General features: G+C 43.8%; 1 protein-coding gene across 2 annotated transcripts in view; it reads left to right on the forward strand.

The window, feature by feature from the left end:
- Nucleotides 1-216: 216 nt before the first annotated feature.
- The window catches only part of KLHL14 (kelch like family member 14), a 60,712-nt gene continuing 45,775 nt past the window's right edge, over nucleotides 217-15,153 (forward strand). The window contains exons 1-2 of one of the 2 annotated variants that reach the window (XM_081014444.1): nucleotides 217-1,028; nucleotides 2,722-3,741. In XM_081014444.1, coding sequence (XP_080870570.1) covers nucleotides 2,765-3,741 — 977 coding nt within the window. In that variant the 5' untranslated portion in view covers nucleotides 217-1,028; nucleotides 2,722-2,764. Of the gene's footprint in view, nucleotides 1,029-2,538; nucleotides 3,742-15,153 lie in introns of those variants that run through there. The other variant, XM_081014445.1, reaches the window with a different exon arrangement.

The raw sequence follows: 15,153 nt of genomic DNA on the forward strand, positions 1-15,153 counted from the left end.
TACCCTGTCAAACTAATAACAGAGGGTTGGGGGGGTGACAATATCTCTTGTACTGAGACCAGACATTTCCATCACATGGGGCAGCTAGGGAGGGGAGGGGAGGCAGAAAACAAATACAGTGCAGTATGATTCCAACACCATTCTGTGCAGACACAAAAGTTTGCATATTGCACTGGGCGCTTGAAGATCATAAATCTATGCATGAGAAAGATGTAGTGGAAATTTTTTGGGGGGGATTAGAGTTTATTTTTGTCATCTCTGTGAGACAGCTACTCATTCATCCAGATCACAGCTAAGAAAAAAAGCTGGTCACAGAAATTAGCAGTTTCAGCTCAGCAGCAAAGTCGCCAGCCTGTGAAGGCAGAGAGAAATTGACTAATTAGCAATGCGCACTAAAACTTGACGGTTCTTTATAGAGAGAGAGAGACGAGAGAGAGGAGAGAGAGAGAGAGGCAGAGGAGGGGGTCGCTTTCTCCCCTTCTTTCTTCCAAAGATGTTTGAAATCGCAGTCATTTACGCTCGACAATTTTTACAATAGCCTTGAGCCATAATTTTGCGAGTCTCTCCAGCATCCATCCCCCTGTATGGTCTCTCTCCACCGGCCATGCACGACCGTTTCTCTCCCCAACCGTGGATTTCCTATTACTCTCGTTACGACTCACTGAGCCCCAGGCCCAAGGATAATGATGTGTTGTTTCTTGGTAGCATAATTTGTCACACGTACATTTTTTCTTCTTCTTCTCTTGCAGAAAGCTCTGCGCGCGCTCTCTCTCTCTCTTTCTCTCTCTCCCCTTCTCCCTCTCGTACATTTTCTTGCTGTTGCTAATTCATGGTGATCAAATGATGTACGACAAAATAAATTGTAAAGAGTGACTGCTTGGAGTTGGGCACCAGAAGGTTTTTTTGTTTTGTTTTTTTGTTTTTGTTTTTGGAAGGAGCGATCAAACCTTTAAAAAGGAAGGACAATTGATTTTTTTTAGGGGGGGAGCTTAAGTGAACCTTTACTTTGGCAGCTGGTTGTGGAGCAGGTAAGTTTCTGGCCTTCGGTCTATCCGTCTTGAGTATTTTCTCTCTCTCGTGGCTTGTTTATTGTCGTGAAAGCGGGGCGTGTGTGTGTGTGTGTGTGTGTGGTTTCCGTGGGCTTAGAAGTATGTGGCGATCGGGGGGGGTGCACTTGTGTTGCACGCACGTCTTTGGAGAATAAACTCCGATTGCAAGAAATGGTCAAAGGAGGAAGAAAGAAGGGGAGGGCGGATGAGAGGTGTGTGTGAAGGGGGGGGGGGAGAGGAATGACCGGGTCCACTTAAAGGGAGAGGCTCTTGGAGATTTCTGAAACCCCGACTGTTGGGAGGCAAGGGAAGTGACCGGGGAAGGGGACCTCCCTGCCACCTGGCCACAGGCGAAGACTGCAAGCGCTGCCCACCAGAAGGGGAAGCTACAATGGAAGTAGCAGCCCTCGCCGGGATCCCGCAGAGAAGCCGTGGCGGCGGCGGCGGCGGCGGCGGCGCTGGCTGATGCCGCGGAGGGCTCGGCTCTGCCGGAGGCGGGCGACGGCCAGCGCGGGTCTCTTTCCCCTCAGCGCGAGCAGGTGCAACTCCCAGGTTAAGGCTCGGTGTATTGATTCCCCTCAGCCGCCGCCGCCGCCGCCGCCGCCCTCAGAGTCCAGGCGACTTTGGCTTGGGGAGCTCCGGCTCCTGGCGGCGCAGGGGCACTTTTCCGCGCCCGCCCGCCCGCCTCTTCCTTCTCCTTCCCTCATGCCCCCCAATCTCTCTCTTTCCCCCCCTTCACATCCACCCACCTCCCCACTCGAACTTCCCAGAGTTGCCGGAGTTAAAGCGGCGCCGCCTTCCGCCCACAGGAAAAGCAACCCGCGCAGAATCAACGCCAGATTCTGGCGGGGGACTCGGCTCGGCCTGCCTCTCTCCCCGCTTTGCCCAATGCAGTGCAGCACGCGCAGCGAGAGGCGGCCGGAGTTGGGTGCACACCGCTGCCCCCTCTCCTCTCCCACAGACGAGGACATTCCTTCCTCCCCCCCCCCCCCCGCCCTCGCGGTGCTGCTTCAAGGCGAAGCGTCTGGCGGTTCTGCAGACGCCGTCCCTCGCAAAGGCGGGAAAGGCGCAGTTTGGGGAAGGGGAGGGGCATCCGACAGGGGCATCTTCAGGCAGGCTGTCTGAAATAGCGGCCTGGCCGCCCTCGACTTTGGCAAGGGCTGCGTGGTTTTTCCACCCGCCCTCTTTCGTCTCGATAGTTTCTCTGAGAGTTTCCGCCGCTTGCCGTACAAGCCCAAACTCTACCCCACCTTCCTTTCCCGCCTCCTGCGAAGGGAGCAGCAGCAGTGTGGCGCGCAAGTGGAACGCGCGCCTCCTCCGCTCCTCCCGGGTTGAAAGAAAGTAGTTGCCCACGAGCCGTGTCCCACCCCCACCCCCACCCCCCGCCATTTCGGGAGGGAAGCAGCAGCAGCAGTAGCGCTTGCTGGAGATGAAAGCCCAAGCCCCATGGCGGGGGGAGAGCAGCACACCGAGAGTTTTAAGCAGCCCCAAGCCCGCCGTGGCGGCGGCGGGGGCGGCTGAGCAGGACGCGTCTCGGTGCTTGCGATAAGGATGGACACGCCAGGCCTGTGAAAGCTCCGCGTTGGTTCTGGTGTGCCCCCCTCCACCCCCAGCCTCTCAACCACTCGTTTCCTCACCCCACCCCACCCCGCCTTGCCCCCTCTTTGCCCAGGTCGGAGGAGGCTTTCCAGTCAGGTGCGCTGAGGTTGCCCGCCATGTCCAGGTCCGGGGACCGAACGTCTACCTTCGACCCGAGCCATAGCGACAACCTGCTCCACGGCCTCAACCTGCTGTGGAGGAAGCAGCTCTTCTGCGACGTGACCCTGACGGCGCAAGGCCAGCAGTTCCATTGCCACAAGGCCGTGCTGGCCTCGTGCTCGCAGTACTTCCGATCGCTCTTCTCCAGCACCGCCGGAGGAGGAGGAGGCGGAGGCGGAGGAGGCGGCGGCGGCGGGGGGAGCGGGCACCACCACCACCACCCGCTGGGCGTCGGACCAGGTGCTCAGGACGGCCTACCCTCCAAAGAGCAGCAGCAGCAGCAGCAGCAGGAAGAGTCCGGCACGCCCTCCTCGTCCCCGGAGGACAAACTGCTGGCCAGCCCGCGGGCCATCAACAACCTGGTGCTGCAGGGCTGCTCGTCGATCGGGCTGCGCCTGGTGCTCGAGTACCTGTACACGGCCAACGTGACCCTGTCCCTGGACACGGTGGAGGAGGTGCTGTCGGTCAGCAAGATCCTGCACATCCCGCAGGTCACCAAGCTGTGCGTGCAGTTCCTCAACGACCAGATCTCGGTGCAGAACTACAAGCAGGTGTGCAAGATCGCCGCCTTGCACGGCCTCGAGGAGACCAAGAAGCTGGCCAACAAGTACCTGGTGGAGGACGTGCTGCTGCTCAACTTCGAGGAGATGCGCGCCCTGCTGGACTCGCTGCCTCCCCCCGTGGAGTCGGAGCTGGCGCTCTTCCAGATGTCCGTGCTGTGGCTGGAGCACGACCGAGAGACCCGCATGCAGTACGCGCCGGACCTCATGAAGCGCCTGCGCTTCGCCCTCATCCCGGCCCCGGAGCTCGTCGAGCGGGTCCAGTCGGTGGATTTCATGCGGACCGACCCCGTCTGCCAGAAGCTGCTTCTGGACGCCATGAACTACCACCTGATGCCCTTCAGGCAGCACTGCAGGCAGAGCCTGGCCAGCAGGTAAGTAAGAGAAGGCGAAGCGGGCGGGCGGGGGGTCCCATTCAGACAAAGCCTCATCGGATTAGCTGCGTGGGTACATGGAACTTGAGGTTCAAAAGTTGACTTCAGCACTACAGAGCTGTGAGCAAAACAGGGACAGCGCCTGGCTGAGGCGGTGGGTTGAACACACCCTCCCATAGGCACTGGATGACAATAGAGAGGAAATATATATGGAGGGGGGGGACACACTATAGCAACAGCCACAGGAATATCATGGCTCCAAAAGGAGCCATGGCTTAGATATTTGGGGCCCTTTAAAGATGCTGCAGCTGTTTTGGATAGTCACTTCCTACTGCATCAATAACACGTGCAAAAAGTTTGCAGACAACTGAAGCTGGACCCTTATGTGGAAGGAAGTCACATGGGGACTTATTACTCAGTAGACCTGTATAGGATTGTGCTGTGGATTTCTGCTTGTGCTCTTGTGGGTGAGCTTGTGATAAAAGATACAGGTCAGTTCCTTGTGTAATGCACTTGGATGAAAGTTCGGGTTGCAGGGAAAGTTCAAGCCCTGTCAAAATGCATGAGGAATTGCACCCACACTTTTCTGGAAGATGCTTTGTTGATACAGCCCATGGTGAGGTGTTTTAAAGAAAGCAAAGTACTTTTTAAATTTATTTAAATTTGTTTGATTTAGGGGAGGGGAGGACAAAAGGAGAATACAGTTTTGAAAAAGGAAAGGAAAACTTCAGTAACAGGTTGTGATGTTCTCCTTAAGTGTTAAGCTGCCCAGTCACTGAACTACAGTACTTGTTAGAGGTGCAGTGCACAGCAAGCAAGACTGGTGTCAAGGGAAAGTGGAATGTGCTGGATAATTTAGGAGATGTCTCTTAAAATACAATATGGGGAGAAAATTGGATGGGCAAACAGCCATGGCTTAGTAGCATCAGTTTTAAATCCCATTATGATCTCCTTGGGCCCTTTCTACAGGGATAGTATCTTGCCAGCTCCTCATCTTTCTACTGTGGAAGTTACCACAATTCTTTCTGATATAATGCTCTGTTCCCCTGATACTACAATGCAATGTACAAGTTATATTTAACAGCAAAAAGTACAACTTAAAATGTGTTAATCATTAACATGCTTCACATTATTCCCAGTTTAATGTTTCACCTGTTTTATAAAACAATCCAAATACAGTGCAGATGTCTGGGTTTACATCTAGCTCTTAAACTACTTTCTATGCTCACTTATAATACTGCCGTTGATAAAATGCAGGTATTGCCCATGCAAAGTCATGATGTCATACTGTTTGTGACATCATATATATTTTCCTGTTAAATGAGTGAATGAAAATCCATGATAAAAATCTTTTAAATTGCTACTATGGGAAATGAAAGAGATGGGAAGTGTTTAATATTATATTTTTGTGTGTAGCTATGCCTCTTTTTTGTTGTATGTATTAATATCAAACTGTCTGAAAGTCTAGACATGTCACAAAACTTTTATTTTGTCTTTTTAATATATGGTTAACAGTGAATTGTTATTAAAGTGGCATAATCGGGAAGAGCATTGTGAGATCCATAGTGTTTTGCATATTATGGTGTTTTATTTCCCTGTGCAGAACTTAACAAAAACTCCATGTTTAACTTAAACATTTAACTTTAGCTGATGATAGCTGCAGAGCTTCTGGCTTTCTTTGTCTCTAGAGAGGCTTTGTAAAATATCTAGCTACACTTTAGTGTATCTTAGTGCCAAGTATTAGGAAAAATTGTAACAGGAGCACTAAGAAATATAAAAGCACATTTGAGGCCTTAACAGTAACATGTCTGGCAACTGTCTCTAGGATAATATTTTGGCTTTCGAAATACAGACTACATTACGTACTTCAGCCTCAATTCTGCACACCACCTGGGACATGATGGGGTTTGTGTTGTGGTGGATTGCTGAGATACCAGGCTGTTTGGTTCAGTGCAGATACCTTCCAGCTTCACTGGTCCATATCATTTGAAGGATATGTAGTGGTGTTCTGACCACTGAATGTTTACAGGTGTCAGGGATGCTGATACTTCTGCAGCTGGAAGCTATCTTTTTCCTTTAAGCAAAAAATGCACAGAACAGACATAGTCTGACCTTATTCTGTAGTCATTAAGGCTGCAATCCTACACCTGCTTACCTGGGAGTAAACCCCACTGAACTAAATGGGGCTTCCTACTGAGTAGATATGTATGGGCTTGCAGTGTTATGGAACTATGGATTGAATCTATCTATGCTATATTCAAAGTAGACCCATTAAAATTAATGGGCCTAAGTTAGTCAAGCCCATTAATTTCAATGGGTCAACACTGAATAGGACTAACATTGGATACAACCCAGTATTTCTCACTTTTGTACTCAAATGTGGATACTGATTCAACTTGTTTGTTGCACATATAATATTGTATGGACATATTGAGAGTATTAAAACAAATTAACCTCTGTAGTCATATTAAAACTTTACTCTAGATATTATCATTGATATCCATTAATGATCTACTCTTCTATCTTGATAGTTTGACTTTCTTTAATATTCCATAATTATTCCACGATACTGTCTAGCATATACACAAAAAGATAAATAAATCAAAGAAGTTCATAAGCAAAGCAAATTTTATATGCACCCGATTAAGGTTTTTTAACTGTCCCATATGACTTAATTAAAACTGAAGAAATTAAATATAAAATTTTAAACTAAACAAATGATGATCCTTGAAAGCTTAACATTAAATGAAAGAGATTCTTTAAAAGGCATGGGAACATTATTTGGAATTATTTTGGGGAAAGCATATTTAAAACTTATTGAATAAAGTAGTCTGATAGATAGAAATGAATATAGAGAATGATTTCCAGACATGATTATTGGTTTCCAGGGAGCAATAATGACATAGGTAAATTAGAACTACATGAAATGTTTTATGAGATGTTGATAAGGGATACTTATGAATATGGTTCTTTTTAAAAGAGACTAGCTTCTTTCTGAGAGGTAAATAGTTAAGTGGCATAGACATCTGCTTAGTACTCTATAATGAAGAAACATAGAATTAACACACCTGCTCTTAAAGACTGATTAACATCCTGCTGCAGACTCCCATTTACTTTAATGGGGGCTGTATCAGGCCTTTAGCATAATTTGATAACTGTCTTCCTGATTTGCTTAAAATTACACTTTTGTTCCTAATGCACTACTTAAAACTATTGCATGCAGATGCTTTGGGATTTGCCCTATTTGCAAACTTTAAACTCCCACTAAAGAGAAAGGGTAAAAAGCCAAAAGCCTGAATTATGATTCTCAAGTTGCTCTCTGGAAGTAGTAATTTTATGTATCTTTTATGTATCTTTTGTATTGCAGCCCTAAAATAAGATAATACTGTTATCACAGCTGCAAAACAAGTGCACATATTTGAAACTATAATACCTTTGATGATGGTCTGTCTCAAAATGAAATCCTTCAATGGATGCAAGACCATAGCCAACATTTATTACATTTCAAATGCATTATATATCATACCAATATGCTAGTTCTAGAGAATCAGTAGTAAAGTAAGATATACTTTTCACCCATAAAATGTAAATGTTTGTTCTAAAAACTATGGAAAATGTATTTTTCCATAAGTAAGAAATCATAAAATTTCAGAGTTTAGTGGAACTTAATCCTAAGAATTGTATAAAGAAGTACAGCTTTATACCCTGTAAAGTGCTGAATATAACATGCATGATTTGCCCCCTCCCGTCTCTGCTTTACACACAAGGGGAGGAGATTTAAAGTTTCCATTTGCAGTTTGTAACAAGCAGCAGTTTCCTGTTTTGTCTGCATGTGAGAAACTGTGGTTCATTCAAACCACAATTTGTTAACAAACCAAGGTAGCAGACTATGCTTTGTTTCAATATCCTGATTTGTTAGCTAATTATGATTTCTACAAACAAGAGTCTCTTGTGTTCAGATGAAATAGGAAATCGCTGTTTGTTACAAACTGTGAATCAAAGCTAAATCTTGTTACACACAAAGGAGTAAGGGATAAAGTACAGTCATGAGGATCATGCATGTATTGACAAACCATGATTTTGTTACTTCTGAATTGGGCTTCTGCATTAACTCTCAGTTGCTGAATGAAGAGGCAAATGCTAAGATGCATATATGGAGATTGTAATGTTTATATGGCTTGCTCGAGGTAATAATAAAGCATCAACTTCAGCTTTCCCCCTTATTTGACTAGCAACCAGTCATCAGTGTCCTGGTGGCAGAAACTCTTCCTTGCATTACAGCTTATGGTTTTCTTGGTGACTGGTTTTAAAGATGATAATTTCCTTTGCATTTTCAATTACATTTTAGAGCTCTGAATTGAAAGAATTGGAATAAAAGTTGGAGAGTTTACTTTGTTCCCACACTTTCCCCATAAACTGAGAAAAATGAAATAGCTCTCTCCAGGCAAGTGGTATCACCTTTGCCTCTCAGCAAATAGGAGAAGTTGGATGTTTGAAAGGGCTCTTTAGGTTTTTCTACTAATCTTGGTTCACTAGGAAGTCTTAGTAAGAAAGGACCATGATACCTCTTCCTCCCACCTGTTTTTGCAGCTCACTACCATTTGCCTGGGTGCATGAGCTTTTTTTTAATGTCTCATATATTGATAGTTATAGTGACTGTGCAATGGAAATCAGGCTGGATACTTCAAGACAATAGTTTACACGTTTACCCAGAACTCTGTAATTCTTTGCCTCTTTCACCACTGAGTAGAACTTAGTTGTCTAAAAGTGTCCATCACACAATGGACTTCACTAGAGTGCTTTTTAATATTTTTTAAAAAGCTAGATATTGATACTTGTCAAGTTAGACTTACTGCAAAGTCCGTTGCATGAAGGCGTATAATTGTCAATGACCGATAAAGCAATTTTTATCATTTTTATCATTCTGAAGTTCAATCAAGTTTTGCCACTCTGTTTTCCAAGGGGCAGACTTTGTTTATCTGTGTGTAGTTATGGGATATAAGTATGGTTGAAATCCTAGTTGCAGTCTGTGTATGCTCACTGCTCTTTGTAGGCACCATAATCAAATATTAGCTAAGGAAGGGGAGCGCCTGGCACTTGCTTAAGATGAGGGGCTTTGGAGACCCATTCTCCTGTTCGGTTTGGGTGCAAGTGTGAGGAGAGAGGGAATTGGGTTTGAAGCTGCATGTTCTTGCAAGCCAGTTGTATTTCCCCCACAACACATGCAGAAAGGGTCCTCTTCTCAGTTTAAAGATTCCCGTTGGAAGGAAATTGGTCTTGGAAGCAATAGCTGATAACATATACCATGCAAGCCTACTGGTGGAGGTTTGGGCCTGAATGCTGCTCCCATGCTGGCAACATTCACTGGCAGTAAGCGGGCAACATGCATGTCCAGACCAGGGGCTCTGCTAGAGTTGGGTTCATGGGGCTTGAGCTCCAAATCTTTTTCTAAGTGCCCCAGATCATTACCTGTGTGGGTAACGAATTTGGGGAAAATGGAATTGTGAAGGGTCGATTTGGGTAGGATATTAATTTGGAAGAATAAATGTTTTTAGAGAGATAATTTGAGGGTAATTTGAATGGGAATTTAACTGATTTGGATAAAGATATGCTGGGAAATTAATTGGGAGTAAAAGAATTGAAGGGGCACTGATTTTAGGTGCTCTGGGTAGGGTGTAAATTAATTGAATAATTTACACAGGGCGATTTGGATGGGAAATAGGCTGACTTGCCTTCTCTGACATTTAAATTCTGAATTTGCATCTATACACATTAGCATATGGTGTTCTTATGCAAATTTGTGCCAAGAGGTCCATGCCCTCCAAACCTTTAAGTACCTAAATATTCCCCTGGTACAGACCTCAGCCCCATTGGGTTTGGAGACTGTTGAGCTTGCTTTAAAAAGAAAAAGAAAAGGCAAGTTTCTCATAGTTCAGTTGGTAGATCATTTAAGTAGAGTATGACTTTCTTAATTTTAGGGTTATTGGTTCGAGGCCCATGTTGGGCAAAATATTCTTGCATTTCTTGCAATTGGACTAGATGATCCTTGTGGTCCCTTCCAACTCTACAATTCTATGATTCCACAATTCCTATATATATTTAGAGGTTTCTTTAACCTCTAAGGACCCACTTGAATGCTCCCACTTCCCCATTTTGCCACCCTGCTCATCCCTATGCAGAATACTTATGCTTGTTGCCTTCCATCTCACAAGGCAAAACTCTGAAATGGAGCTGAATAGAGGCCTGCTGTTCAACTGAAGAGGGGGAATAAAACAAGCAAGCCAAAAAGAACACACTAAGCACATTCAGATCCTTCAGCTTACCTTAGTTTGCTGCCAGTATCCCTTGTTATTGAACTATAACACTCTGTATCAAATGAATGGTCTTCTGCCGAACGTATTAATTTGAAGCTGCTTTTCTGTGTAGAGAAAGAACCATGTGAGACAACACCTGCCTTCTGAGGTCAAGTATTATAAATATGTCATAATAAGTCAAGTAGTAAGGTGATTATTGTGGGACTGAAAGTGGGAGATGAGACCGGCAAGCTATCACAAGCATTTTGACACAGTTCTTGTATATATGAAATACCTCACTATGATCATCCACTGAACCCACCTGGATTATCTGCTTCTCCTATTTTGTACTCTTTGTGTGAGCTGTGCAGTGTTTAGAGATGTCTCTCTACCTAGTAGACCAAAAAACATGGAGATAAATTTTATCTATGAATCATATATGTATCTTGTATTTTTTCCTGACGAGCTCAGAGCTACAACCCAGTTCCTAGATTTTGTCTTTCCTCTGTTCCATTACTGCTAGTCCCAATTCCTGACACTGGGTTTCATATATTCAGCTTTCTTGTTCTTGAGCAGACTCTTGTATTCCAGTCTAAGTTTGATCAAATTTTCCATGGATTCCTCTGATGGATTCTTATGTGAATCCCTAATTGCCTTAGCCAGAATTTTCTTAGCCGCTTTGCATTGACCATCAAACCAGCCAAGGTGTGCTGATTGTGTTGATTATTAATTGTATAAGTTATCAAATAGGGCCTGAGTTCTGTGAAAATTTGCTGGAAGACATCAACGATATTTGGAAATTTGCTCATAAAAAGTTGGTGCAAGCTGGTCAGATGATCACTATATATTGGCATCTGTCTGTCTCAAGAGACAATGGAATGTGCCTCCAGTGATGAAGTCAAACTGCTGTGTTAGCAGCACCTCTCCTGGGTGTAAGCCTGGGCAGTATGTATAGAGGTCCTGGGCTGCCCAGACAACAACCCCTCCCTCGGCCTCATTAATGTGGTCCAAAGGAAAGCAGACCCATACGTTTGGCACCAGCTTGGCTGCAAGAGCTGCTGGAAGGAGGTGTACAAGGTGCCATCCAACTGTCTTGGACTTAATAAATTAAATATTGTCCTCTGGCCACCATATATCCACATCACCTAGAATAGATAAACTTCAGATTCAAAATAACAGCCCCAACCCTGAAGCTTTCCCCCAACAACCAGTGCCCTTTGGCAATAGTAATTGGAGGTCATCAGGAGAAACGGCAGTCACAGTGGCATCATAAATCCCTAACTTCAAAATAGCACCACAGTTTATGGTTGGCACAATCCATGCAGAGTAATCAAATATCAAAAGTAATCAAATATGCAAAAACATAGCGGAAATGCCCCATAGAAATGCTGTCAGCTGCTCAATAAATAATAATAATCTCTGTCACTGGTTCTTAAAACTAGGAGTCATTTTAAAGAACAAAAAAGTATTTCTTGGCATTGGATTTACAGCTAAGTTATTTGTTACCCTGGAACATTTTCAGGAAGATGGCTCCAAATATTTCTCTTGCTGTGTCATTGGAAGGGAGATAACTGATTTAGCTCAAATAAACCCTGCCAAGATTAACAGAAGCTGACTGATCAGGGGGAGGCTGGAGGGGGAGGCTGGAGAAAGTAATGGCTGAGACAGCAGACTTCTTTTTTTTTTTTTTTTTTTTTTTTAGAAGCCTCAGAGGGAAATGGATAACCAGCCATAACAAAGGAACAAACATTACTTTTAGAATTCCTATGAGACTTTGATAAACTTAAGATGGGATTTGGGGTGCAATATATGCAGTGTTTCAATAGAGCAAATTAAGGAGATAAATCAGGACTGCATAATTTCTGATCACGTACCAGCTTGCTCCCTTCACAGATAGGGAGGAGAGAAGCATTCATGTTCTTTAAAGCACAGCTCTCCATGATGTCAGACCTCAGACACTACGATCAAAGACAGTGTTTTCTCCAGGACACTGTGATGTGAATTTTCTGTACAAACCTGAAGTAATGGTGAGACAGTACAATCAGCAAGAATCTGACTAATAGGGAAAGTGAAAACTTGTATATCCAGTTCACAAGAGGGTTTTTAAAAACAAAACAAAAAAAAACCCTATTAAACTGCCTAAAAGGAAAATGTACAGCAGACAACTTGCCAAGAAATTTTTGAATTGTTCATCACTGTAAATAGTGTTAGTATAATACATCCTACCTGTCCGAATCATATGTACGTACAAGAGCATAGCCTCAGGGCACGTAGTTCAGTCACCTTGCTAAAGCTAAAGCATTTCCAGGTCTGGGTCTGGTCAGCTCCTGTATGGGAGGCTGTCTGGAAACCCCTATTTATGCCACCTGGAATTCCATGTTGGAAGAAAGGCAGGATAAATAAATATAGAAATGAAATGAATAGTAAATAACACGTTGAGGGGCCAGAAAACTTCTGTGAGTTGGCATTTGTTACCAGCATCACCCAATCTCTGATTTCACTCCCTCCTGGAACTCAGAGTTCATCACTAACTGCCAGGAACCAGAGGAGACAGCCCCTACCACACCAACATATCAGTAATAATATGGTAGCAAAAATCCATAGTAAAAATCCTTACTGTGGATTTTAGTCATAGGGCACTTTAGGAACCAATCCTAGCTAAATAGCTATAACAGATAAAAATAGTGTATTGCAATACAATGAATAAATGCAGCCTGTTATATGTCTGTGAAGTTGGGCACACTCTTCCAAGTCTAGCTAGCAGTATATAGAGTTGGGGAGTGGGCCCATCTCTGCCATCGCATCTCTGTCAGCCCCTCACACTGCTGCTGTCCATTCCCTGGGAGGGCACTTCTGTTGTGAGGAGCCAGCTCTGTGTGTCTAGGCTCTCTCCATGACATGTTTCCCTGATTGCACAGGGTTCCACATCATGACAAGCAGAGTTCGAAACTCCCATTGTTCTCGGCACATTTTGCGACAGGGAAATTCATTAGCGTGAGCAGTTTCTGAACTCTGGGCATGGTACTGTGCCTAAGATTTCAGAATAAAACTGCAGGATGGAAGGAAAGGAGGACATTTTTCTGCCTCCCCACTTCCAGCTGCTTTCTGAAGACTGGAGAAGAGACCCCGTTAGGAGTATTAGAGGGTGGGCAGAGGAAGAACTAGACCATGTGAAAAACGAACATAATATTTTAGCTGCAGTTCATTCATTTTTAGTTTTGAATTCTTGTTATAAAAAAATGTGCCTAGACATTCCATTTTTGCGCCCATAACCTAGGTTTAAGGTGCCATTTAGCTCCTAGCTTTCATATCTCAGTTTCTAACACTGATGAACAAGGGATGGATAACTCTTTGGAAGCCTGCCTCTCCTCTACAGTTATGCCCCTCAGTGTGTGTGCCTGTGATAGAGCAGCCACAGCCTCACTCTAGCTTCATGTAATTGTAATGACATGAGTTTGAATGTCCAACCAGTGCTGGAGTTTTGTACACTCTTCTGTGCCTAGAGCTGCAATTTCCAAATAGAGGATTGCCAAAGCTTTCTGAGTAGGTCACCATGCTGCCTGGGGTAAACCCTGAATGAAGTGTGATACACTGAGCCTGTGGAGGCCAAGAAAATGAAACTGGCTCCAGTATTTGTGTGAGAGATTCATTTGAAAGGGTTCAAGAAATGAAATTCACCTACCAACTTGTGCAGTCCCACAGGAAAGGAAGGAAGGAAGGAAGGAAGGAAGGAAGAAAGAAAGAAAGAAAGAAAGAAAGAAAGAAAGAAAGAAAGAAGCATCTATTAATGTTTGTCTAAACAAAATATTTAATGATAAATCAAGATTACATGCTACAAATTTTCTGTTGGCCTGAGGCAAAAGCTGGTGACTCAGAAAGACAGTGAAGAAAAGACATGGTTGATGGTTCTTTTCCCCAAAAACATTTTTTTAAAGGTAATGGCAATCATAAGGGTGCAACCTCCAGGTCTGCAAGAACAAGTTTCCAGATCATATTTCTAAGAGAACCTTGCTAAGGAAATCATTTCTATGGATGATTTGATGGTGGCTGTGGGTGGGGTAGGACCAGGGTGTGCACTGTCAATGGACAAAGGGCTAAGCAAGGTTTTATTGTTTCTGTGTTCAGAATTGCAGCCTCCTGAGGCTGCTTTTGCTTTAAAACAAACACAAATGTTGGTGCATTGTTTGTATCAGTAATCTGAAACAGGGATACAACAACGTGAAAGGAAAATACTTTAAAATGTTGCAAAAGCACTTGGGATCCAGTTAAGTGACTTAACAAGGATAGCATAATCAAACCAATAGGTGAAATCAGTTGTGTTGGCCTGGCTATTTCATGTTCATAAAAGAAAAGAAGGGTGAATGAAAAATGTAGCGTGGCTACCAAGGAAGTGGCTGCACAAAGTGAAAGAAGAAATAATTTTAAGACACAAGTATTAACTTTTGAAAAAGAAACAAGTGAGGAAAGGACACTGTAGTTACATATATAACAGAAAAATCAAGAAGAATTGGGAACAAGATACACATTATTCCTATTTGTTTCCTTTTCCATTTTTGTAAGATTTCCACTTCAGCATTGAATACTGCCTTTAATATGTCTGCTGTTAGAATCCTCACATAAACCTCCAACTGGGGGGGAAAACTTGAAGAAAAACCAAAATAATAGGACATCTTTTATAAGCAGAACTCCAGCTCTGTACTTTGTGACCTGCACATCAGCTGTCTTCTTTCTCTTGCAGATTGCCCCTTCTCTCTGTTTTGTTTCATTAATCCAATCCCTTCTTTACAAGTTCTTCACATAACAGGTGAACATAGAAGCCAAGCCCCCACAAAAAAAAAAAAAACCAACAGTTGGGCAGGTATTAAAATTGAGTGGAACAAATATTTATGTTATGCTGATGAATTTTTTCCATCTCCAGAATTTGGAAATATTTAATTCAAGAGCCCCCATGTCTCTGGAGCATTTCACATATTACACAGAGGCAAACCCAGTTTTGCTTATGAATGTGCACTGAATAGGGAGCTGTAGATAATGATGGATCCCAGACACTTGTACCTATATTATGTTCATATTTGTAAACATGTTTGTGACATTCATATTTTATAACTTTAGGGGTACA

The sequence above is a fragment of the Podarcis pityusensis genome (genome assembly GCF_964106645.2).
Source record: "Podarcis pityusensis genome assembly, chromosome: 7".
Lineage (NCBI taxonomy): Eukaryota > Metazoa > Chordata > Lepidosauria > Squamata > Lacertidae > Podarcis > Podarcis pityusensis.